General features: G+C 39.5%; 1 protein-coding gene across 3 annotated transcripts in view; it reads right to left on the bottom strand.

Moving 5' to 3' along the window:
- Positions 1 to 27161, bottom strand: part of LOC145984069 (uncharacterized) — a 192609-nt gene that overhangs the window by 83476 nt on the left and 81972 nt on the right. For all 3 annotated transcript variants that reach the window (XM_083117456.1, XM_083117454.1, XM_083117455.1), the window contains 4 exons: positions 18106 to 18200; positions 15973 to 16086; positions 12163 to 12291; positions 11413 to 11542 (listed from right to left, as the gene is read on the bottom strand). In XM_083117456.1, the coding sequence (XP_082973582.1) occupies positions 11413 to 11542; positions 12163 to 12291; positions 15973 to 16086; positions 18106 to 18200 (468 nt within the window). The remainder of the gene's footprint in view (positions 1 to 11412; positions 11543 to 12162; positions 12292 to 15972; positions 16087 to 18105; positions 18201 to 27161) is intronic.

The raw sequence follows: 27161 nt of genomic DNA on the forward strand, positions 1-27161 counted from the left end.
TGATTTCTTATTTGTACTCTACATCGCACTTTTTTTAGAGTCTCTTCTACTAGATTTACTAATTTCTGTGGGATGTTGAATTCCCTCATGGCTTCAATCAGCTCGTTTCTTCGTATGGTATCATACGCAGATTTAAAATCTATATAGAGGTGATATGTATTTATTCCAAATTCTTTTGTCTTTGCGCATATCTGTCTAATTGTATGTATGTGGTCTGAGGTCGATTTTCCCTCTCTAAAGCCACATTGGTAGTCACCTATTATTTTGTTTACATACGGGGAGAGCCTTCGGAAAAGTATATTAGAGAGAATTTTGTATCCGGTGTTAAGTTTGCTGATGCCTCTATAGTTTTCTGTTTGTAGGCGATCCCCCTTCTTATATATGGGGTATATTATACCTTCTTCCCATTGTGATGGGATTTCTTCATCCTTCCATATTTTATCTAGTAGATTTTGAATGCTTCTCAAGAAATCCCTTCCGTGAAGTTTCATCATCTCTGCTGTTATTTTGTCAGATCCTGGCACTCTATTGTTTTTCAGCTTCTCAATGGCACTCTTAACTTCTTCAAGGCTAGGTCCCTGCTTTTCCTGTTCATTAAGCTGGGGATTTGTTACATTCTGATCTTCTTCCGTATGCTGATTCTGTTCTTGCTCCATTCCACTTCCATTCTGGTTTTGTTCATTCAAAAGTTCATTAAAATGTTCCTGCCATCTAATTAAAATATCCTGGTCATTACTTAACAGTCGTCCATCTTTATCCTTACATATATATGCTCCAGTTTGGAATCCTCGCATTTCATTGACAGTTCTATAGAATCTTCTACTCTCTCGTTTTCCATTAAATGATTCCACTTGTCTCATTTTACTTTCCACACACTCTTTTTTCTTTCTCTTATGTATTTTCTTTTCCTTCCTTCTCAGTTCTCTATATACTTCTAGCTTTGCTCTTGTAAAATAACTTTGTATCATATTTCTGTATGCTTCATTTTTCTGCTTGGTTATCTCCTTGCACTCCTCGTCAAACCATTCATTACGGTTTTGTTTCTTCATTTCCCCTATTTCCTCATCTGCTACTTTTATTATTACATCTCGTATTTTGCACCACTCTTCATTGGGATTGGTGTTGTTCACGCCATCTTCCAGGTTTTTCAGTCTGTCAGTAATCTTTTGCTGATATGTTTTCTTTCTGTCTCTTTCCTTCAATTTATATATATCATATTTTGTGATTTTACTTTCTTGCCTTTTGTGTATACATGATATTCTGTTCTTGATCTTAGCAATCACCAGGTAGTGATCTGTGTCCACATTTGCTCCCCTAAAACTACGTACATCTAAAATGCTTGATTTGTGTTTACTATCTAAAATTACATGGTCTATCTGGTTACTTGATCTCCCATCTGGAGTTCTCCATGTTGCTTTATGTATATCTTTGTGAGGATAAAAGGTGCCTGCTATGATCATTTGATGCCTATTTGCAAAATCAATCAGTTTTATTCCTTATTGTTACTCTCATGGTGCAGGCTATGAGATCCTATCACAGGTTTAGCCCAGATTTCCCTGCCTACTTTTGCATTAAAATCTCCAAGCATTATTTTGATATCATATTGGGGGCATGAATCGTAAACCCTCTCCAATTTATCATAGAAAGCATCCTTTTCTTCCTCAGATTTATCCTCTGTTGGTGCGTGGGTTGTTATCAAGCTGTAGTTATGGAACTTTCCCCTAACTCTTAAAATGCAGGTTCTATCATCTATTGCCATAAAATCCATTACAAGATTTTTCATCTTTTTCTTTATTAAAAAACCTGTTCCAAACTCATGTTTTTCTCCACAGCTATAATATATTACTGTGTCTTTCTGCTCCAACACATCCTTCCCAGTCCACCTAATTTCCTGTAATGCAAGAATATCAAGCTTGTATTTATTAAACTCTTCGGTAAGGTTTCTTAGGGCTCCAGTTCTGTATAGAGATAATACGTTCCATGTTCCTACTCTCATATCCTTATTCTTGCCAGTTCGTCTTACATATTCCAGTCCGGCTCTCTGATTTGAAGGCTTCTCAACAATAGGTGCTTTTACTGGGTAGAATGGTCAGTCCCACGCCAAACCCCCAAGCTTGGGGGACCAGGATTTTTTTGGGGTTTACTCCCCTATGGAGGCTGGCTTCACCATGCCTGAAGAGTCCTCCCTACCCTTGGTTTTCTGTTAGGGTTTCCTTCCCTTAGCCTTTGGGGATCCCTCCCCTCCCTGCAAGGCAGCAGGGGCAGTGCTTATTTAATGGCGGCACTTTCTCGCCATGACACAGTGCTATCAAAAGGGCTTTTCTGGGTTTTTATTGAGGATGGTCCTGCCAAAAACCAACCTCTCCCAGACCCTGATAGCACTGCCGCCTCGGTCCGGGACTGCTTATTCGGCACTGCCTTATTCGCAGCTAACCATCATATCTGATGGCCGTTCGCTATCCGCCACCTGCGACCCGCCCAGTTGCTGAGGCTCGCCTCGGAAAAAAACTCATCTGAGCTCCTACCTCATCTTCCCTGCCGTTATCGGTGCTCGGCGCAGTGTAGCCAGGTCAGATTTGAAAAAACCGGGAGATTGTTCCTTGGGAAACCAGAAGATCTAATAGTAGTGGATAAATGGCGTTCTGGGGGGCAGGGGGGGGGCATAGGTGTGCAGACTGGGGGGGCATGGAAACGTCCACAGATTTTGTCCAGCGAGGGGGAAAACAATGTATTTTTATCAGGCTGGTAAACGAGGCATATTACCCCGTAATAATGTTGCCCTCTCAGAAAATGCCACTTGAGTTTGAAATTATCACGTTCCTACATCCTTATTATAATAACACTGATAAACAATGAAATACTCCTTTAAATAAAACTAAGTGATCTTTATGTATTCAGATGTGCTGATAACGAATATCGCATCCGTTTTCCTGTATCACCTAAAGTTTTTGCAGAACACTCACATTTTATAGTTTTATGGTTTCAGATCTCCGCACCCTGCTCCTACGGCTTAACGTTTGGTTCCTAGCAAATGGATATGAACCTTTTAGCGACCTTGTGTGTTTATGACTGGCACTTAATATTTCGTGGAGGAAACATCTGGCAGTAGAGTAATTTCCTGTATCTCTTTAAAAATTTGTTCTTTTGTGGGTTAGTCCAGTCTTAAGTTCCTTTCCGATAACTTCGCGAGTAGCCATATTTTATGTTTGTGTATGTTCGTGAAATTGTGAATGTAATATTGTGTATAGTGAAGTGAAGTGTAAGTTGTATTTTAACAAAACGATCAGAGCATTCATAATTGTTTTTCTAAAGAAATTCATTATTACTCAATTAATGAGTTCGCCATGTCACGCAAATGTGTGAATAACCCGAACTTGATTTGTTATCTTTGCGGGGAATTTACTCCGAAGTCGCAGAGAAATACTATCACTCCTATAGCGAGAAAAGCATTTGAGTTGTATTTTGTAAGTAAAGTAGACGAGGGAAAAAGCTGGGCACCAGGTAAAATTTGTTGTAATTGTTCGAGAACTTGGCTTAATGGTTGGCTTAATGAAACTCACAAATCAATGCCCTTTGGAAACCCTGTAATATGGACAGAACAGAAAGATCATACTACGGATTGTTACTTCTGTTTAACAAACATAGTGGGATATAGTTCTAAATCAAAACATTCTATATTTTATCCTGATGTTTCTTCAGCCAAGAAACCTATGAGTCATGATTTTATACCTATTCCTAAGCCTCCTAAAGAATGGACAGATGACGAACCTGGACCTACATATTCAAACACCGATCCAAATTTTCCTGATCCAAATATACCTCACTTTATTTCCCAATCCGAACTAAATGATCTAGTCAGAGACCTCAATCTTTCTAAAGTTCAAGCGGAATTATTAGGTTCTCGTCTCCGAGGGTGGAATTTATTACAAGATGGTGTTAAGGTGTCATATCGGAAACGCCAACAATCACTGACACATTTTTTTCTGTTAGTAATGAGTTAACTTACTGCAATGATGTAGAAGGCCTTCTGCAAGAACTTGGAAGAGGTCACAACCCAAACGAGTGGAGACTATTTTTAGATTCATCTAAGAATAGTTTAAAAGTAGTATTGTTGCATAATGGGGATATATACCCACCCATCAGTAACCCTTGCCTATTCTTCCACCATGAAGGAAACACATGAAAATATGGATACAATATTAAAAGTGATAAATTATGAAAAATATTGTTGGCAGATATGCGGAGACCTCAAAATGATTGGTATACTGTTAGGCATGCAGTCTGGGTTTACAAAATTTTGTTGCTTTCTTTGCGAATGGGACAGCTGGGCAAGAGATAAACATTACAACATTGTGGATTGGTCCATACGTAAAAACTTAATTCCTGGAGAGAAGAGTGTTAGGAATCACCCTCTACTTGATTGATTGATTGATTGATTGATTGATTGATTGATTTAGTTTATTTTACTTCGCGTTTTGTGCCTCTTGGCTAATTTGCGAAGATGGGGATGAGTGATGAAATGATGAAATAGATGAATGGACATTCACAAACAACCAAGCCCGACAGGGATTCGAACCCGGGACCCTTGGCACCCTCTACTTGAGAAAGACAAGATTTTGTTACCACCGTTGCATATAAAGTTAGGGCTGAAGAAAAATTTTGTTAAGGCTTTGGATAAACACGGTGAGGGTTTTGGGTACTTGAGAAAAACATTTCCTAAACTCAGTGATAGTAAGTTAAAAGAAGACATATTTATTGGGCCGCAAATCCGTGAGATCATTCATGATGACAACTTTGTGGAATTGCTAACAGAAAAAGAGAAATGCGCATGGTTAGCTTTCAAACAAGTCTGCTGTCATTGTCTTGGAAATGTGAAAGCTGATAACTACAAGGAACTTGTTGAAGTGTTATCAGCGCATGGGGTGCAATATGTCCTTGAAAATTCACTTTTTACATTCGCATTTGGACTGTTCCCCTAACTTGGGAGCGGTTAGGGACGAATGCGGCGAGAGATTTCACCAAGATATTTCTGTCATGGAGAAACGATATATTTAGGAAAATCGGTACAGAACATGTTAGCAGACTACTGTTGGAACCTCAAGGAAGAGGTTTCTGGTGGGAGTTACAAACGGCAGAGTTCAAGAAAAAAAATTTGAAAATGTGAGTAAAAATGTGTTTTTTTCCTTTTTTTGCATGAAATTTCTTCATTGAACAGTCAAAATCGGTCCTATAAATATATTTTTAATTTTTTTATGTATCATAGTTATTCACTTCAATATTTAAATCTTATTTCATGAGCAAACAAACAAAAATAATTTCAAATTTTGATGTATTATTACAAAGGGAATTACATTTTTATTAAAAACAAAAAATGAAAATCAAGGGAAAACGATAGGTGATACAGCATTTCTACTTTCAGATTTGGATTCAGCGGGGTCGAATTATAAATAATCACCTACTTTCGTTCAAAGGAGCAAAAAAAAGCTTGAATTTGTTCATCAGTGTAATGGATGTAAATTACTGTGACTGAAATAAACTCGTACATCTCAAATAATAGGTACTTTTATGTCAGCATTCATTTTCCAGAAGGAGAGTGGGTGGCAACCATCCTTGCACTTCCTTCTGGACGTCCATGCCACTATATAATTTTGTAGAAAATTAAGTATTTAAGAATAGTATATTAAGGATAGAAAATTAAGTATTTTCAAGCTGATGAAAGTTTCTCTTACAAATTTCTTGATATTAACACTCGCATGCTTTCTTCGTCAGTTATGCTGCCTCTATGTTGCTGTATACAATAAATATACAGGGTGTTTCTAAAGGTCGTTTACAACGCTTGGGAGGTGATTCCTCACACGAAAACAAGCAAAAAGTCTAAGTTCCATTTTTACGACTGAGGCTTCGTTTCCGAGATAGGAGCCTCGCAAAAGGTGACAAAGTGAACGTCACACCTGACTGGGACGAATGCTATAACAGATAGAGAGGCGGTTCCAAGGGAATCATAAAGGAATCGTATGTGCTCAGTCCGGAAGTCACTATGAAAAGTTCACTGCACGCATGCGCAATGGAGTCCTCAAAGGAATTGGGGATTTCCAGCAAGAACAATACATGGAAAGGGTATGTAACGCAGCAAGAAGGACCGTGACAATGAGAAATGCGTTCAAGACAACACATCCCGACCTCAAACATCAAAACATGAGCACCGAACACAAAATCCGAAAAGTTGAGCACGGTTGCATACCCCAGTTACACGCGAGGAATGAACGAATCATGTCATGTGGCATACGAGAGACACATTACTCCACCAGGAGGAGGGAAAGAAAAACACAATATCAGATGATTGCAACAACGTGTATTTTTACACGCGACAACTACATAATATCACGTAACTACACACACACACACACAACAAATGCTACAATATCTTACGCACAGACAGTCCGTGTCACTGTACAAATGGGATGGCTTTTTTGGTGTGGTAGCGGTGTGAGCTGGAGTAGTGGAGATACTGGAGGTGGTTGGTCGGTTTGATGTGTATGGATGTTTCCAAGTGGTCTCCCGCAATGTAGATGTCCACATCTAGGAAGGTCACTTGGTCTTTGGAGTGGAACCAGGTGAATTTGAGGGTAGTGAACTCCTTTAGTCGGTTTAGGAATGTAGTGAGGGAGGGTTCGCCATGTGTCCAGAGGAGAAAAATGTCATCAATGAATCTTAGCCAGAGGAGTGGTTTCAGTTGCTGGGAGTCAAGGAATTCCTGTTCCAGCCTGTATATATATACACAAATGATGAAGGAGACAGTAAACACTTACCACACGAAGAGAAATAATTCTATATTTCGCGATCTGAGTCGCATTTTCAAGATAGAAGATAAAAGATCGGCGACACTTAGAGAAGAGGCACAGAATACTGACCGTAGCGTCTCTACGATCAGTGTTGCCAGAAACAGTTGATAGAAAACAAGAAGTACTTTAGCCAGTGTTTACTGTAAGGTGGGTGGGTAGTTTCGGGGAGGAGAAGAAAGAGTTACTGGTTGGCTAGGTTGAGTCCGGGGGGTATAGTCGTGTGCATGCCTGCTATATAGGCCCTTTCCCATCGCCTGCGGAAAGATGTGTCAGAGCGAGGGGGGGGGGGGGGTAAAAGATGGATGATGGCAACACGGAAACAGTTATTGAAGGTGGTATTATGGCTGTTGGTGTGGATGGCAACTGTGAAATCGGAGTTTTGGGTGGAGGTTTCGCCTAAGTAGAAGTTGCCACAGATTTGGCAGATGAGGGTGTAAATTAGGTTGGATGAGTGGCAGGTGCCCTTAGAGTGAAGGGTGAACTCACCTGCCACTGTGGGGATCAGGAGGGTGGGGGAGGTGATGAGTATGGGGCAGGTCTTGCATCTGGGTTTGTTGCACCTGTGAGCTGGGGGAAGTGGTGTGGAAGGGGTGGGAGTGTTTCGGACCAAGATGTTTTGGAGGTTAGGGGGCTATGGAAGACGACCCTAGGTTTATCCCGAAAGATGTCTCTGGTATCAGGATCACTGTGCGGGATGGGGAGAAGGAAGTGGAGGGTATGTCTGATTTTCGTAATGTGAGGGTGGTATTAGGTGATCAGAGTTAGAGGGTTGGTTTTGGGTTGTTTGGTGCGGTTGTGGGAGTTGGCTCTAGTGATTTGTTTGTTGATGAGGGTGGAGAGGTAGCCACGGTTGGTTAGGGCTTGGTGCAGGCGTAGGTTGTAGTTTTGGTGGGATGAGGGGATGAGTTGAGGCGCTGGCCTCTGAGGGCAAGGGAAAATGGGATGGCTTTTTTGGTGTGGTAGCGGTGTGAGCTGGAGTAGTGGAGATACTGGAGGTGGTTGGTCGGTTTGATGTGTATGGATGTTTCCAAGTGGTCTCCCACAATGTAGATGTCCACATCTAGGAAGGTCACTTGGTCTTTGGAGTGGAACCAGGTGAATTTGAGGGCAGTGAACTCCTTTAGTCGGTTTAGGAATGTAGTGAGGGAGGGTTCGCCATGTGTCCAGAGGAGAAAAATGTCATCAATGGATCTTAGCCAGAGGAGTGGTTTCAGTTGCTGGGAGTCAAGGAATTCCTGTTCCAGCCTGTATATATATACACAAATGATGAAGGAGACAGTAAACACTTACCACACGAAGAGAAATAATTCTATATTTCGCGATCTGAGTCGCATTTTCAAGATAGAAGATAAAAGATCGGCGACACTTAGAGAAGAGGCACAGAATACTGACCGTAGCGTCTCTATGATCAGTGTTGCCAGAAACAGTTGATAGAAAACAAGAAGTACTTTAGCCAGTGTTTACTGTAAGGTGGGTGGGTAGTTTCGGGGAGGAGAGGAAAGAGTTACTGGTTGGCTAGGTTGAGTCCGGGGGGTATAGTCGTGTGCATGCCTGCTATATAGGCCCTTTCCCATCGCCTGCGGAAAGATGTGTCAGAGCGGGGGGGGGGGGGGGTGTAAAAGATGGATGATGGCAACACGGAAACAGTTATTGAAGGTGGTGTTATGGCTGTTGGTGTGGATGGCAACTGTGAAATCGGAGTTTTGGGTGGAGGAACGGTGATTATTTATCCTTAGATTCAAGGGGGTGGAGGTTTCGCCTAAGTAGAAGTTGCCGCAGATTTGGCAGATGAGGGTGTATATTAGGTTGGATGAGTGGCAAGTGCCCTTAGGGTGAAGGGTGAACTCACCTGCCGCTGTGGGGATCAGGAGGCTGGGGGATGTGATAAGTATGGGGCAGGTCTTGCATCTGGGTTTGTTGCACCTGTGAGCTGGGGGAAGTGGTGTGGAAGGGGTGGGAGTGTTTCGGACCAAGATGTTTTGGAGGTTAGGGGGGCGACGGAAGACGACCCTAAGTTTATCCCGAAAGATGTCTCTGGTATCAGGATCACTGTGCAGGATGGGGAGGAGGGAGTGGAGGAAAAAAACACAGGAATAGGATCAGAAAAGGTGCCTGAAGGGTGCATAAATACAAATGATGAAGGAGACAGTAAACACTTACCACACGAAGAGAAATAATTCTATATTTAGCGATCCGAGTTGCATTTTCAAGGTAGAAGAAAGAAAGATTGGCATCACATGGAGTAGAGGCACAGAATACTGACCATAGCGTCTCTACGAACAGTGTTGCCAGAAACAGTTGATAGATAGTGGAGGGTATGTCTGATTTTCGTAATGTGGGGGTGGTATTGGGTGCTCAAGAGTTGGAGGGTTGGTTTTGGGTTGTTTGGTGCAGTTGTGGGAGGTGGCTCTAGTAATTTGTTTGTTGATGAGGTTGGAGGGGTAGCCACGGTTGGTTAGGGCTTGGTGCAGGAGTAGGTTGTAGTTTTGGTGGGATGAGGGGGATGAGTTGAGGCACTGGCTCACACCCCTACCACACCAAAAGAGCCATCCCATTTTCCCTTGCTCTCAGAGGCCAGCACCTCAACTCTTCACCCTAAGAGCACCTGCCACTCATCCAACCTAATTTACACCCTCATCTGCCAATATGCCTTCATGGTGTGGTGCTAAGCACAGGGGAGCACTTTACCTTTACACACACACACAAACACACACACACACGTATAAAATAATTTGTCCACGCTACAAAGTCAGTGTTTCTACCCAGTAAGGCAGAGACGTTTCACTGTGCTTGTGACCCTTCATCCATTTCATCAGTTTTTCATTCATCCATATTGTTGTACTTACCTGTAGAGACAAAAGCGATGTAAAACAACTAACATAGAAATAGATTTTTGGGTGGGATAAAATACAACCATCTAAAAATAGTACTGTAGTAATATTAATAAAAAAATATAATGTCCTAGCACAATTGAGTATCGTTTGGCATAATTTCACAGTTCGAACAGCACTTTTCATGGCTGAGTGGAGTTCCACTCTATCTCTCCCCTCTATGTTCAAGTAAGATGAACAGGAAACGTGTTTTTGAGCAGGCCGTTGGAGGTGCCATAGCAATAGTTTATTATGGAATTCTCCCGAGAAATCAATAGGTCTGGCAACACTGATGTTGGCTGCTCTGAAGGCTCCTTCCCCCTGTCCTTTTCCCCACCCGCCAGTGCGATGAGGTTCTGCGCAGGTTTCTTTCCTTGTGGTTCCACTATACATACATGTTCTATAAGAAGGGTTGTTTATTTTGTAATAAGTGGTTTTTAAATCAAATTTTGGATTATGTTCAAAATTTTAAAACCAAAATGTCATTTTATATACTGCTTTTGATCATTTTTTCACCGCAATATAACACCAAAATTTTATTTTATTTACCACTTTGAACCCGAAACTGACTATTTTTGTACCTAAATTTTGCTTTTTTGTTTACCAAAAATATATGCCTCTAGTAATAGCGTATGTATGACATAATTTTTGGAAAAAAATTGAAAGAACTGCTTTGGAGAAAATGGCTATCAAAGTTCTCTTTACATCACCATCAATGTTTCTTTTTCCCTGACATAGCCATGCTATATCTCGTGTGAAAGAGGTGTTCAAAACCTTTCTAACGCCGTCCAAGTCACTTCTATTGCCGAAATATTGCAATTTTAAGTTAAAAAGATGTTGGAAAAAGTTTTAAAATCACACAGTTTGCAACACTGTAATTTTGGAGATACAAATAATATGCATCTGCAACTTTCCATATTTTTCTACCTCAGGAGGCCCTTCCAGTATGTCAAATTTCAAACGAATCAAAAAATGTAAGGTTGAGGACCATGTTGATTTCACATGGAATGACCCTCATAGTTAGAAATATAAATAATGATATGCAGAATAAACATCCGTTGAAACAATCATTTGATTTTTTTCTTTAGCTTATTTGTATTAGAAATTTGTGGAACCATTTAAATTGACACAGTATCGTGGTTTAGTTTCATTGTACTACTCCATGCCTTTTATGGATATCAAAGATACAATGTATGTGAATTTGCCCAGAAATGCTGCTACAACTGCCTTCCTAGGTCCATTTTTTTTTAAGAGAAAGACTGACAGGAAATTTAAGTACAGAGCTAATCAACAAACTCTCCCCTCAAAGAGGGCCTCCCCGATGGCACAGTGGTAGCGTCGTCGCCTTGTAACCAAGGGGTCCCGGGTTCGATTCCCGGTGGAGGAACATAGTGGTTCCGATCCCACTTTAAACTGTAGGTCCAGTCCCGATTAGCTTTACTGTGCATAAAGTGGACTTTAAACAACAAATCAATCCAATCCAATCTCCCCTCAAACAAAATTATCTACAAAGTGTTGAGTTTATTGACTTGGTAGTAAAATAGTATTCTGTTGCATCTCTACTAATATTTGCACCTGGTGCTGTTTCCTTACAGCCTTATTCAGTGAAATGAATAAATATATTGCTTACATTAGAATTCAGCCTACACATAACTTTATAATGTAAGTGTAAACATGAAATACAAGGACAAAACACTTACCGCCACCATTTACTGTATGTGGTGCATCTAAGACACTTTCTTGTTCAGAGTAAATACATATTGGAGTTTGCCTATTGCCAAAATTATTTTTATTAGCATTGTTCAATTCCACCACTCCATTCTGGTGGTCCTGGAAATTAAACAGGAAGCATAACTTGACATCATTATGAAAATAAGTGTGAATCTCTAAACATTATAATTGTTCGTGTACACTTTTCTTAAAACTTTACCCACAAGAATGTATGAAATTTATGTTACCTAATGCATTTTCATTCACATCACTTTTAGACTCCAAAAAGTTACATATTTAGTCACACATGAAATCATACAAGACATTCAAACTTCTTATGCATATAAATGGAATGTAGAAATTGGAAATAATGCCTTCTCAAAGCAATGGCAACACTGTTATGGAACCTTGTTTCCATGTAATAAAACACTATAAATGTACCTTTTACACCCTAAGAGGGTTTTCATCAGACAAAGATTCACTCTGAAGACCCTGTTAGGGTGGGAACATTACATTTATGGTGTGTTATTTAAAAATATTTTTGTCTTGGTCAGCAGTTTGAGTATTTTACTGAAATAAATGCATAAAATTTTAACATGTGTTCTGCTTTAAGCAACTTCATAGGTTGTGAAAAAAAATGCCACAGAAAGGGGTACATATGATCAGATTGACAACAAGCATAGGAATAAAATATTAGATTATGCAGGTATTAATAACGAAATATATAAATTTCAAATTACCTGTGGAATTTCTGGACTACTAATGTCTGATAACATTTTTACATTGCCCAAATTTTCTTCCTGTACTCCATTGGCCTTTTCACATACAGTATCACTGGGTGAACCGGAAAACAGATCATCTTTATTGGCCTGGAAAATTATAAATAGTGAATGTTTCTTTTAACAACATTATAATTGCAACTGTTGACATACACTCATAAAATGTATTGTCCACCTGCATTTACGCCATGTGCTGTAGAAGAAGATCATATATTGGCAGACAATGGTCTCTTGAAGAGATTTGAAATTACAAGGTGTATACTTTGAAATGGAAATCTCTAGAGTACAGACTTTTACTAGGGATATGAAATTTTGGGCGATACCGATAAAGTACCGATATAAAATTTAGTGACACCGATAACCGATATTTTACCGATCCGATATAAAATTAGAAATGGTCCATGAAGAACCTGAAATGTTCATTGATCTCCTCAATAAATGTGTGTTTCGAGGTGACTGCAGTGCAAAGGAAGTTGAATATTTAGACAATTACTTTTATAAAAAGTAGGGCATCGAGATTATCCATAAAAATTACAACAAAATGCCAGAATTTTGCACTAAATTATAAGATATTTATAGATATATCGGATTGGTAAAATAATCGGTAATTTTACCGATAAACCAATATGCCTATATCAGCCGATACCGATAGAGTACCGATTAATCAGTCCCATCCCTACTTTTTACGTTGCAATTCATACATGCTGATTTGTTATATGTAAGTACAGGAGAAATATATATTAACCAAATTACGTAATTCTCATTGTATGGGACAGCATAAGTTGCCTTATGTTATCATAAGGTCAATGGGATTGCAGTGAGCTTATAAATTTAAAAAGACAATAACCTAACCGTTTATCCTGCAGAATTATTGCAAACTCCCTTAGCCCCAATTGAAAGATTGACCCTGACATTTGGCAAATATTGCTATGACAACATAAAAGTATCATGCCTCACCATTGGTTGGTGTAAATTCAGGTGTCAGAATATGAATAAAATCATTGAAATAATGAGCATTTTTCATACCATGTGGTTGTCATGTTACTGTAGAAATTTTCTCTGGTGACGCTGCCAAATCTGCATTTTCTGCAATTTGGTTCTTTGGCTTAGTTGAGAGGATATGTACATTCCTCTCTAGGTCTTTTAAACGATGGGCCATTTTGATGCAAAAACACAAATTTTCTTTGAAACCTCTATCAGAAATATGTTGGAAATGCAGGTTGGAGATTGTTACCAATTGTTTCCATGTAATAAAACACTGTAAATGTACAGGGAGGTGTACCACGAGAGCGCCAGCCTCTCAGCGGCCCCTCGATGCAACAGGCCCCAGCAAATAGCATTACAGGAAGTCCGTAACAGAAACAGCTTGTTTTGTAATGTTTCCACTTTTCACAATTACAGTTACAATTACAATTGAAATAAGCACGTACCTTGTTGCAAGGTTGCTGGAAGAAGTGTCCTCCCAAATACAAATATTTCTGGCACCTTATTTCTGACCATCTAATCTTAGATTAGACATCACTACTTTATCCTCAGTTGACAGAAAGGGAAGATAGCATCCCGGTGCATAAAGCAAATGGAAATGATATTTAAAAGTAATAATAATGATCACTAACATCCTGTGTTATAAGAGATGTTGAAAATGACCTCCTTCAATAGCAATACAACACATTTCTTAGGTTCAAGAGATCCTGTCTCTCATAATTGCCTGACCACTTTTCTGCAAGAATTTTCACGTAATTATCGTACATAAAAACTCTTTTGTTCAAGACTATATTTGTTTAGCGGAATAACTAATGAATGAATAACAATTAACACACAATAAAGCACTAGCACTGAATAGCAGACTAACTCAATAACACAGTATAAACAACACGCCTACTGATAAATGCAAACAGAAGAGAACATAATGTAGACTCACTACCTCTGGTAGCCGACAGTGTTGCTAACCATTTTCCGGCAATGTCCCTACAGATGTAGTCAAAATCTCCCCACAACTGACCAAACGTCCCTACGCCAAGTAAAGGGACTAAAAAAAACACCACCTCATGAGCGTGCAAAATAGAAGATAAAATATACACATTTACTTAACAAATCTTTCTGCTCGGTGCTTCCACAATTAATGAAGGAGTGAATTTACAATACAGGACCCTTCCCCGATTTTTGTAATATATCGCATACTCACTAATTGAGGCTTCCTAATCACGAATTTGAAGTTAAAATTTGGCGGTCACGTGTAGAAATTGAAAAATAAGTTAAATTGAGTGGCTCATTATTTACCGGAAGATTTTGTGTTTCCAATACTTAAAAAACGAAATATACATTCCTGATATTAACATGGCCCCAAATTTTAATTATGTTTGCCTATCCTAACCTAACCTAACCGTGAATGGTTCGTGGGGCTATCCGTCAATGGTTTGTGGGGCTACCAGTGTATGGTTTTTCCACCCCAAATTTTAACTATGTTTGCATTGCCTAACCTAAATTAACCTAACCTTACCGAGAATGGTCAGTGGGGCTATCCATGAATGGTTTTGCGCTAATTGTGATTACGAACCGATAAAAAATCATCTTATTTTCGTAGCACTTTAACGGCAAACGTTCATCATCGAAGACGCCATTTTTGTATCCTGCAATTTTACGATCGATGCACAGTTGCCAAACTTACCTGTAATCAAATCATTCCACATATTCTTCTACATCGTGATCGTCACATGTAAGCACTTTCTTTGGGCAATATACCGAAATCCAAAAGTTTATTAATTAGCACACGGCAATCCTCCTGCACACTCCACCTAAAAATCTATACAACATTAACAACTTTTTTACTGTTCTCTTCCACCATTTTTACATGATCCATTCTCTCCAAGTATGAAATCAACAGTGTGGCAATGCTGTAGACAACGTAACTAATTGCGAACGTCAATTGTTCATATCAACAAATATGGCTACAATACTAGTATACGGAGAATCATTGCGAGAATTGAAAAGCTTATTTTACAACTTCTACACGTTAATGAACAATTTTTTCACCTCACCCCAACATGTTAACTTGAGATAAATCATCACGACTAATTATTTCGTGAGTATAAGACGTAGCATAGAAATTACAGAATGGTCTGGTATTGTAATTTCTTGCCTTAATGAATAATAGGGGTGTGCAGGACAGAATTTTTTGGGTCCGGATAGGAATTTTTTTAAATTCCAAAATTCGGAACGTGAAAAATTTGCAATTTCAAAATTTCCAAAGCCCTGGAAATCTCGAATTCTACACGTCATTTTCACTTTAAGTGTTTGTTTTTGCATTTGAAGAATAAAAATTTAAAATTTCCGATAAGTTCCAGAAACATTACAAAACGAGCTGTTTCTGTTACGGACTTCCTATAACGCAATTTGCCGGGACCTGCTGTATGAAGGGGACGCTGAGCAGCCGGCGCTCTCGCGGTAAACGACTGAAATAACCTTCCTGTACCATTTACATTCTAAGAGGGTCTTCATGACTAAGATTCACTCTGAAGACCCTGTTAGGGTGGGAACATTACATTTATGGTGTGTTATTTAAAAATATTTTTGTCTTGGTCAGCAGTTTGAGTATTTTACTGAAATAAATGTATAAAATTTTAACATGTGTTTTGCTTTAAGCAATTTCATAAGTTGTGAAAAAAAAAATGCTACAGAAAGAGGTACATATGATCAGATTGACAACAAGCATAGGAATAAAATATTAGATTATGCAGGTATTAATAATGAAATATATAAATTTCAAATTACCTGTGGAATTTCTGGACTACTAATGTCTGGTAACATTTTTACATCGCCCAAAATTTCTCCCTGTACACATACAGTATCACTGGGTGAACCGGAAGATGGATCATCTTTATTAGCCTGGAAATTAAAAATATTAAATGTTTCTTTTTAAAACATTATAATTGCAACTCTTGACATACACTCATAAAATGCATTGTCCACCTGCATTTAGGCCATGTACTGTAGAATACCATAAATTGGCAGACAATGGTATCTTGAAGAGATCTGAAATTACAAGGTGTATGCTTTGAAACTGAAATCTCTAGAGTCCAGACTTTTTACTTTGCAATTTATACATGCTGATCTGTTATATTTAATTACAGGAGAAATATATATTAACCAGATTACGTAATTCTCATTTTATGGGACAGCATAAGTTGTCTTATATTATCATAAGGTCTATGGTATGACCTAATAATTTATCCTGCAGAATTATTGCAAACTCCCTTAGCCCCAGTTGAAAGATTGACCCTCACATTTGGCAAATATTGTTATGACAACATAAAAATATCATGCCTCACCACTGGTTGGTGTAAATTCAGGTGTCAAAAAAATATGAATAAAAACATTGAAATCATGAGCATTTTTCACAACATGTGGTTGTCACGTAACTGTAGAAATTTTCTCTGGTGACGTTGCCAAATCTGCATTTCCGGCAATTTTGTTCTTTGCTTTAGTTCAGAGGATATGTACCCTCTTCTCTAGGTCTTTTAAATGATGGGCCATTTTGATGCAAAAACACAAATTTTCATTGAAACCTCTATCAGAAATATGTTGGAATAGCAGGCTGGAGATTGTTAAAGCCATAAGATAGCATTTAAGAAGCCATTGAAACATCTTCAATTGCAGTAAATAATGGTTAATCAATCAATTTACATGAAATTATAATTACTGAGTATCTGTTTACACTGGTTTTATGAAACTATGTTCAGTCTCATGTTAACAGAGAGTAAGCATTGGCAAAGCATTTTTATTAATTTACATAACACTAAAGTTCATCTTCAGGAATTCAGTGCTTGTATTGAAGAATACTATCCAACTAGATTTTACACAACTTAAAAATTCAAATTTTCACAAATGGTGTTGCATTAACACAAATTATTTGGGACACTGCTAATATAAAATGAGTGGCATATAATGAATAGCTAAAATCATATTTTAGATTACAGTTGAAATGTCTATTGTATCAACAAAATGCAGTCAACTCATTCTGTAAGTGGAAATTTTAATCCTGTGTACAAATGCTGAGAATAATAAATAAATAATATGCAAAAACATGTGAAAGCTTGGTGAAGTCCACTTTATGCTCAGATAGGCTACAGTGTTAATGGAATCCCAAATAATAATGTATCTCCACCAGGGATTGAACCTGGTACCTCTTCAGTGCATGTCCACAAATCTTTATCTGGCTGCAAATATTGCATTACAAACCTCCAATCGGGGGCCTCCCCGATGGCGTAGTGGTAGCGTCATCACCTTGTAATCAAGAGGTCGCAGGTTCAATACCCAGTGGAAGCAAATAGTGGTTCGGATCCCACTTTAAACTGTAGGACCAGTCTCGATTAGTTTTACTGTGCATAAAGTGGACTTAAAACACCAACTCAACAAACCTTCAATCTCATAACTGAAACTACAGTGAAATAGGTTCACAGCAATTAGCAAAAGAGTCAAAAACAAAATTTGCATTATTGAAAAACTCTCTCTTCTTTTCTTTTTTAACTACCGTAGATGTTTCCATCAATTCCCATGAAGACACACGACTTGTAGGCAATGCAGTTACTACATCACCATACCATTATTCCTCCTAACCATCCCAATTTCTGATGATGTGCCTGGAGACTATACAACCAGCCAAAAGTCACAATCAACACACGATTCTACAATTTTACTTAGCTTGTATTCACATTCCTAGATTCCAAAAAGCAGTACCATTTTCTCCTCAAACAATCATGTAGTAAGGTTGTGAAACATATTTTTACACACACACACACACACACACACACACACAAGATGGAGGGGGATGGAGAGAGCAAGTGAGAGAATGGAACTAAAACCACACTATGACAATGACATTCTTATAAACTATAATTACTTTACCTTGATGTGACCAACTGCAGCATTTGAAGTAGCTCCATTTGAAATGGATCTGTCATCATATGTAGCACCTTTACTGTCAGTTGTTGCACTTCTTCCTATAAAAGTAACATTAAAAAATCAGGAGCAAACAAGTTCCACTTTCCCGCAATATCGCTATGGGGTAACATTTATTCTTAGATGGAAATTGAAGAGACAGAGCATAACAAGAACTCTATGCATACTAGTCAATGAAGTTACATCAGTGCATCAGTAAATTACCAATAACCTTACTACCTCACGTATTTACAAAAAGCCTGTAACACTGAAAAATTCTGTTTTCTTATTACCGTATTTACTCATGTATAATGAGCACTTTTTTCCAAAATTTTGGCCCCCAAAAACAGTGGTGCGTATTATGCACGGAATAATTCAGACAGCCAACATGAAACCGTACAGGGATATTACATTATTTTGGGACACTTTATGACAATCAGTTTTTGTCACGTACCTTTTTTTATTATTCTACATCCTAGGCTTTCGTTATTTTATATTTTTCTGTAACCTTCGTATCCTCTGGAAGCTTCGGTAGAAAAACACCATGTTTCTGAACCTTTTGTGTTTTTCTGCTTTTGTCGACTTTTCCCCCTTTCGGTCGTAGGAGCTGGGAACTAACAATGTGCTGTGATAAATCTTCCACTATTTTTTGAGCGACTTTTGTGCATTCGGCGAAGGAAAGTCCACGTGGGAGGCCAATTACTGGAGGAACATGTTACGTACTGGATGAGGGTAGAACTATTCTTTTCACCCCATTCTAACGCAACACATGTGCTTGAAGAAGCTGGACCAAGCAAAACAGGGACGCTTGACCACCAACGTCGTAAATTCAGATTTCCGCGCCTAAAAGTCAGTCTGTTGAATTCGAAATTTCAAGTCGTCTTTAAATAGTGGCAGATCGAACAAACAGCCTAAAGTCTACTGCCAGTTTTCGATCCGACAACACCTCTGCGACAGTCGGAGTAAAGATTCGGGACTTTGTCTTTTTCTACCGCGCCGTGTATTTTATCCTGCGTGAGTGACAGTGACTAGTTGTACGAATACGCAGTGTTAATTAGTGACCTGTGCACTGGATTCGTGTTATTCGTTTTGTGACGCAGCAGATCATCTAATCTGACAACGCAGCAGATCATCGCTCAGCGTCGCGACGTCATGCCACTAAAATGCCGCCACAAGCGCCACAAAAGCCACATCGCCACAAATGATGCCCACAGCCCGATTAGAAGCCATGAAATGATACCGCCGAAAGCCGCCAGTCGAGACGCCGACCCCCGTTGAGAATTCTACGGAGAGAGAAAGAGAGAGAGAGAGAGAGAGAGAGAGATTGGAAGATGAAGCGACACCAGCCCACACTTAGATCTACCGTCTAGAAGAGAAGATTGAGATAATGAAGCGACACCTACTGCGTCTTGAGACGACGCCGACGTCACGCATGAGATTAGCAGCGAGAATCCACGAGTACCCTCGGTAAAGAAACTTCGCCCGTTTTCGCCGTCCCCCCAGAAAGAGAGAGAGAGAGACGATGCGAAGCAATTAATCGCTCCATTACGAGGCCGACAAGATGATCGCCGTGATGTTGAAGCGTAGAAGGAAGGTGTGTCCAAGAAGATTGCGAAGTGCCGCTACAAAGAAGTAGCGTGGGGAAGTGTTAGTGTCGCAAAGAGGACCGCGGATTGACGTCTCGCCGCCGTTTAGAGGACTACGGTAAACGTCGCTGGAACGTCTAGAACGCCGAGATGGTATAGTATACTACTGTTAATTTTCTATATGTGTGAGTGATCATCTACCCAAGACTCCAAAGATCGGCCGTCGGACGAAAAGATACCAGTATTTAAAGTTAAAAGTCGCAAAGGTATTGATTAAATTATTTCTTGCCAACATCATCTAAATTTCACAATTGCTAATTCGGAAGAGATATTCACAGCATACTGTTGTTTTTCCACGCTCTGCGCCGAGCTGTTGAGTAATATTTTTTATTTATGTCACCTTATATGCTTTACTCGGTAAATATTTGTTTAAAACTGCATAAATCGTGTATCTCTTGCAGCGATCACCTCTCAAGTTTGCTAAGTGAGGAAGTAAATTAACTTCGTGCTATTTTTTAATATATTCATACGTCAGTGTCTTCATTTTTTTTATTCTGTAAACGTGTGTGCCTTGCAGTTGATATCTAAGCCTAATGTTATTGAAGTTCCAAGGTGCAATAGTGATAATTCTACAACAATTATTTAAATGTCTAAATAAATTGCAAGAATAAAAGGTTTACGTGTCATGCCCGTTGGCAGAATGTAACGAGCACGCGCAGATGAAAGTTTAGTATCTTTAATTCTAAGCAAATTAACGTCTTCGGGCGCAGTTTAATATTCATAAGAAAAACTAAATATTGCATGGTGTCTAAAAAAGGGCCAATGCATTTATATTAATGTAATTTGTCCCCTGAAGTTTGAATGAGTGCGTGAATGCTGAGTGATAGCGAGGGGTTGTGTAGAGTGTTTATTTTTGTGTGTTATATAATATACATTTTTGTTATCTATGTTTGACTATGATTTGCGTTTATACAAATAGTATACTAAACCTCATAACTTTTGGTATTTATATTTTAGTTCAACGTTAAGTCAGCAAAGCATTTCTGCGGGCTAACATCAATCATTATTATTATCTACGTCATTATTATTATTATTATTATTGATTATTATTATTATTATTCAACCTCACTTTATGCACGAGTCGGCTATTCGTCGGGGGTAAAAACCGATCCGGTCACACGTACCCTGGAATCAAACCGTTTAGCTGGGCCCGGCACCTAGGAAGGGGACTTTGGTCTCCGGACTAAGTGTCAAACATAGGTCATGTACCAAGGTCCGGTGAGAATTTGGCGCCCGAACAGGGACCGGTCTATCTTTTACCCTCGTCGAGGGAAGTACATTTTCATTTTTTTTAATTGATAGATAGCGTGAGGATTTTTTCATTGCTTTGGAAAAACTTTTATTGGGTATTTTGTGTTTACGTGTATTCTTGTGGCATTTTTATTATTTTTTTGTGTCATTTAGTATTTTGTGTTTTCGTTATTCATTCTTGGCGGGAATTTGAATTAAAGTAAGGGCAATTATGTAGGCGAATATCGGCAAGGGCGAATTTTCTAGGAATTATTTCATGCAAATTTAGTGGCGACTTTCTTTTGTGTGTGTGCGCGTAGGCTTTTATGTAGGTAGCAGAAAGGGGACCCGTCGTGCCCTCCTCTCTGCACTTTTGATACTTATTTGTTTGTATTGTTTTTTTCTGTAGTGCGTTTCATGTTTTTGAAGTGTAGACTTATTTTCTGACAACCTCAGGACATAGTGAGTGCTTTTAAGAATCTAAATGAAATTGAGAAGTGATAAAATTATTTATGTAAAGATGAGCGAAGCACGGAATTGTGTAGTTTGCGGGATTGAAATCCCATTAGGTGAAATAGACCCGTTGAACGAAGCGCAGCCACGTTGTAGTAATTGTGTTATTTCGTCAGGAATGTCAGGACACGGGGGCTTAGTTGTAAATACTGAATCAACGCCAGTTTTTGAAGACCAGAATCAGCTGACCGCTACCCCCCTGCCCCAAAAGAAGCCATCCCGGCCGCTGACGTGTTGAACAATAGCACCGGCACCAATGACCAAGTTTTTGAAATGCTACGGCAATTGTTGCAAGCGGAACACGCAAAACTGGAAGGGAGGCTCCAGGAGAGGATAAACGCAGCTAATGTGGAAACGCAAGTGCGAATCGAAGAACATGAGATCTGATTTCAGGAAGTGGTGAGTGTTTCGGCGGAACAAATAACTGAACGTTTTTCCACGCGCTTGCAAGACAATGAAAAGAAACTCAGCGCAGAAGTCGCTCGCTTGGATTCCCGTGTTGATGACCAGGACCAGCAGTTGGCAACGCTGTCGCGATGGACAGACCAGACGGACCAGGATTTGGCACTATTGAGAAAATCTTTGGCACAGCTTGAGGCTACCTGTCACCAGAAATCCGAATGTTTGAAAGAGCACGTGGCGAAAACAATAGGCGAGGCTGATGACCATTCCCAAAAGAAACAGGCTTTGGAAAAAAGAATGGACATTTTGAACCTTTCTCACCCTCGTGACAGAGAAACGCCAGAGGCCAGGAGAACTTCACCCCCTCCTGCTCCTCCTTTTGCTTTGCCCACCCACGATGAACCTTCAGCACCGAGGAGGACAAACGGCGAAAGGGGGGCAAGGAATGATACATCCCCACTCCAAGCACACAGCTGGGAAGACCATCGCCCTGCACCAGCTATGACCAGAAGGGCCCTTTTGCCCCTTGAGTATAAAAAGGAGTTTAAAAGGTTCAATGGAGCGGACCGACTTTTGCCGTCTTCCTTTTTAGACCACTTCGAGACAATTGCGGAGGAACTTTCAATGGAGGAAACAGAACGGTTAATTGTATTGCGGGGATTAATGGAAGATCGGACCAAAAATTGGTACGAAACCAACGAAAGGCATTTCACTTCCTACGAGGTCTTTAGGGAAATGTTCCTGAGTTACTTTCAAAGGCCCCTCCAGGTAGAGAGGATTTTAATTCGTCTCAGAAATGAACGCTACGACCGAAGTGCCGGGTTGTCTTACTCAACATATTTTAGGAAGAAATACAACGAGTTCAAACAGCTCCAGCCGCAAATGACACCACCAGAGGTAATCGCAGCACTAATATACCATTTTCCCCAGGATGTCAGACATCATCTCAACGGGACATGCGTATATGATCCGGACTCCATGTCACTCACCTTGGAAAACTTATACCAGTGCGCCGAGGAACAAGAACGTGAGAGAGCAGAGCGCTGGGACAAGCGACGAAGGTCGGATGACGATCGACGGAGGCGCAATCGCCACCAGGACATGCAGATGGTACGGCGCGGAAGTGAACAGCACCACACTCCACGCACCGACGAACAAAATTCTCCACCTTCACCACGACCGTTTCGAGGAGGGGCGCGTCGAGAAATGAATAGGCGCCGATCGCCGCGGGGCACAAGACAAAATAACCGCAACGGCTTTTTTCAGAGAGGACAAGTGCACGATGGGTATTATGAGCGCAATGGTCGATCGAGGAGTCCGCGATCGGACGAAGGAAGCAGGGAGCGACTTACCTGGACCAGGCAACCGCAAAGCCCAGCAAGAAGAGGCGGAGATGAGCAGACCCCAAGGAGCGATTCTCCAACACCTGGTGTTTCCGGACTACAGACTTCGGGATACCACTAAGCTCTCGTATCAGTGACTTCGCAATTGATTTGTTTTGTGTTTTATTTATGTCACTTATTTCTATATTATTAATATCATTGCTATTTTTCAACATTATGTATTTTTGTATTATGTATTATTTGAGCCCTGTTTACTTGTGTATTATTATTGTGAATCATCAAGGAAATTTTGAGTGAAATTTTGTATACAGGGTGTTTCAAAAAAGTATTCATATACAGGGTGTTTTTTAAAAAATGTGTAACCTTCAAAAATTTCCCAGCCGAGAGCGATTTTCAAGCCTACATTTTTTTTGAAGTTAGGGGGGGCGAGATATGACAATCAGTTTTTGTCACGTACTTTTTTTTATTATTCTATATCCTAGGCTTTCATTATTTTATATTTTTCTGTAACCTTCGTATCCTCTGGAAGCTTCGGTAGAAAAACACCATATTTCTGAACCTTTTGTGTTTTTCTGCTTTTGTCGACTTTTCTCCCTTTCGGTCGTAGGAGCTGGGAACTAACAATGTGCTGTGATAAATCTTCCACTATTTTTTGAGCGACTTTTGTGCATTCGGCGAAGGAAAGTCCACGTGGGAGGCCAATTACTGGAGGAACATGTTACATACTGGATGAGGGTAGAACTATTCTTTTCACCCCATTCTAACGCAACACATGTGCTTGAAGAAGCTGGACCAAGCAAAACAGGGACGCTTGACCATCAACGTTGTAACTTCAGATTTCCGCACCTAAAAGTCAGTCTGTTGAATTCGAAATTTCAAGTCATCTTTAAATAGTGGCAGATCGAACAAACAGCCTACAGTCTACTGCCAGTTTTCGATCCGACAACACCTCTGCGACAGTCGGAGTAAAGATTCGGGACTTTGTCTTTTTCTACCGTGCCGTGTATTTTATCCTGCGGGAGTGACAGTGACTAGTTGTACGAATACGCAGTGTTAATTAGTGACCTGTGCACTGGATTCGTGTTATTCGTTTTGTGACGAGGAACATTAATACCACTATGGCAGGCTAAAATCAAGAGAAGGAGGGCTATGGGTCTTCCTAGCCTGCATGAAGCCAACAACGCAGCAGATCATCGTTCATCGCTCAGCCACATCGCCACAAATGATGCCCACAGCCCGATTAGAAGCCATGAAATGATACCGCCGAAAGCCGCCAGTCGAAACGCCGATGCCCGACGAGAATTCTACGGAGAGAGAAAGAGAAAGAGAGAGAGAGAGAGAGAGAGAGAGAGAGAGAGAGAAATTGGAAGATGAAGCGACACCAGCCCACACTTAGATCTACCGTCTAGAAGAGAAGATTGAGATAATGAAGCGACACCTACTGCGTCTTGAGACGACGCCGACATCCTGCGTGAGATTAGCAGTCAGAATCCACGAGTACCCTCGGTAAAGAAACTTCGCCCGTTTTCGCCGTCCCCCCAGAAAGAGAGAGAGAGAGAGACGATGCGAAGCAATTAATCGCTCCATTTCGAGGCCGACAAGATGATCGCCGTGATGTTGAAGCGTAGAAGGAAGGTGTGTCCAAGAAGATTGCGAAGTGCTGCTACAAAGAAGTAATGTGGTGAAGTGTTAGCGTCGCAAGGAGGACCGCAGATTGACGTCACGCCGCCGTTTAGAGGACTACGGTAAACGTCGCTGAAACATCTAGAACGCCGAGATGGTATAGTATACTACTGTTAATTTTCTATATGTGTGAGTGATCATCTACCCAAGACTCCAAAGATCGGCCGTCGGACGAAAAGATACCAGTATTTAAAGTTAAAAGTCGCAAAGGTATTGATTAAATTATTTCTTGCCAACATCATCTAAATTTCACGATTACTAATTCGGAAGAGATATTCACAGCATACTGTTGTTTTTCCACGCTCTGCGCCGAACTGTTGAGTAATAATGTTTATTGATGTCACCTTATATGCTTTACTCGGTAAATATTTGATTAAAACGGCATAAATCGTGTATCTCTTGCAGATATCACCTCTCAAGTTTGCTAAGTGAGGAAGTAAGTTAACTTCGTGCTATTTTTAATATATTCATACATAAGTGTCTTCACTTTTCATTCTGTAAATATGTGTGCCTTGCAGTTGATATCTAAGCCTAATGTTATTGAAGTTCCAAGGCACATTAGTGATAATTCTACAACAATTTATTTAAATGTCTAAATAAATTGCAAGAATAAAAAGTTTACGTGTCATGCCCGTTGGCAGAATGTAATGAGCACGCGCAGATGAAAGTTTAGTATCTTTAATTCTAAGCAAATTAACGTCTTTGGGCGCAGTTTAATATTCATAAGAAAAACTAAATATTGCATGGTGTCTAAAAAAGGGCCAATGTATTTATATTAATGTAATTTGTCCCCTGAAGTTTGAATGAGTGCGTGAATGCTGAGTGATAGCGAGGGGTTGTGTAGAGTGTTTATTTTTGTGTGTTATATAATATACATTTTTGTTATCTATGTTTGACTATGATTTGCGTTTATACAAATAGTATACTAATCCTCATAACTGTTGGTATTTATATTTTAGTTCAATGTTAAGTCAGCAAAGCATTTCTGCGGGCTAACATCAATCATTATTATTATCTACGTCATTATTATTATTATTATTGATTATTATTATTATTATTCAACCTCACTTTATGCACGAGTCGGCTATTCGTCGGGGGTAAAAACCGATCCGGTCACACATACCCTGGAATCAAACCGTTTAGCTGGGCCCGGCACCTAGGAAGGGGACTTCGGTCTCCGGACTAAGTGTCAAACATAGGTCATGTACCAAGGTCCGGTGAGAACTTGCATTGATCTTTCATGTTTACGGAACCCTATCATGTTATATATCATTGTAAAGCTTGAATCCTGCAATTTTTGAATATGGAAACAGTATTCCATACAAGATAATGACAATAATGTGAAATGCGGTTGAAATAAGTTCATCAACAAATGAACAAACGTTCTGATTTTTATGGTACTTTGGATGAAAGAAAACATAAGGAAAAAGAAAATAAAAAATTAAAATGTATTACTGGGCAAATAATATGACATACATGGAGTGTGTAAATTCCTTAATGTAAGAAATCTTATGCTGCTAACTGCTATTTGGAAGATCCTGAATGTGCCTCGTATAAATGTTACATTAGTCACGGAAAGAAAGAAAGTATATATTAGAAAAAAGTATATATTTTGAAAAAGTAGAAATGAGCAATTGAATAGGTATGACGTCATTCACTCTTGATCAGCATAGCAACAGATTTACAACCTACAACTAAGAAAGCCATTTCTTGAAACTGGATTGTACAGTGCATTATATACGATATAATTCTTGTCACTTTTACCCATCCAAAACTAGAGTGCGCATTATACATGCATGCGCACTATACACGCATAAATACAGTATTTTTATGAATATAAACATATAATTTGAATGCCTTGGTTTTCTAAAGTAAGCATCTCATTATGCATTTTATTTATCAAAGCAAAGTCCATCACAGTAATTTGGTTGTATAAATTAATTAAAGAGAATAATGTACAATTTATATTCTTCAAGCAACATCTGCAATATTATATTGAATCTGTAGAATACTGGCTACTGGTATCAGAAAATTTTGATTGATTGATTTTGTTTATTTTATTTTGCTTTTCTGCCACATTCGGCTAATAGCAAATATCAGGATGAGTGATGATATGATGAAATTGATTAAAGGAGACTCACAGAGAACACCCTTGCCCAGGCCCAGATTCAAACCTGGGACGACTGGTGTCATAGCATGCTGTGAT

Source organism: Lepisma saccharinum, chromosome 2, assembly GCF_977018435.1.
Source record: "Lepisma saccharinum chromosome 2, izLepSacc3.1, whole genome shotgun sequence".
Taxonomy (NCBI): Eukaryota; Metazoa; Arthropoda; class Insecta; order Zygentoma; family Lepismatidae; genus Lepisma; species Lepisma saccharinum.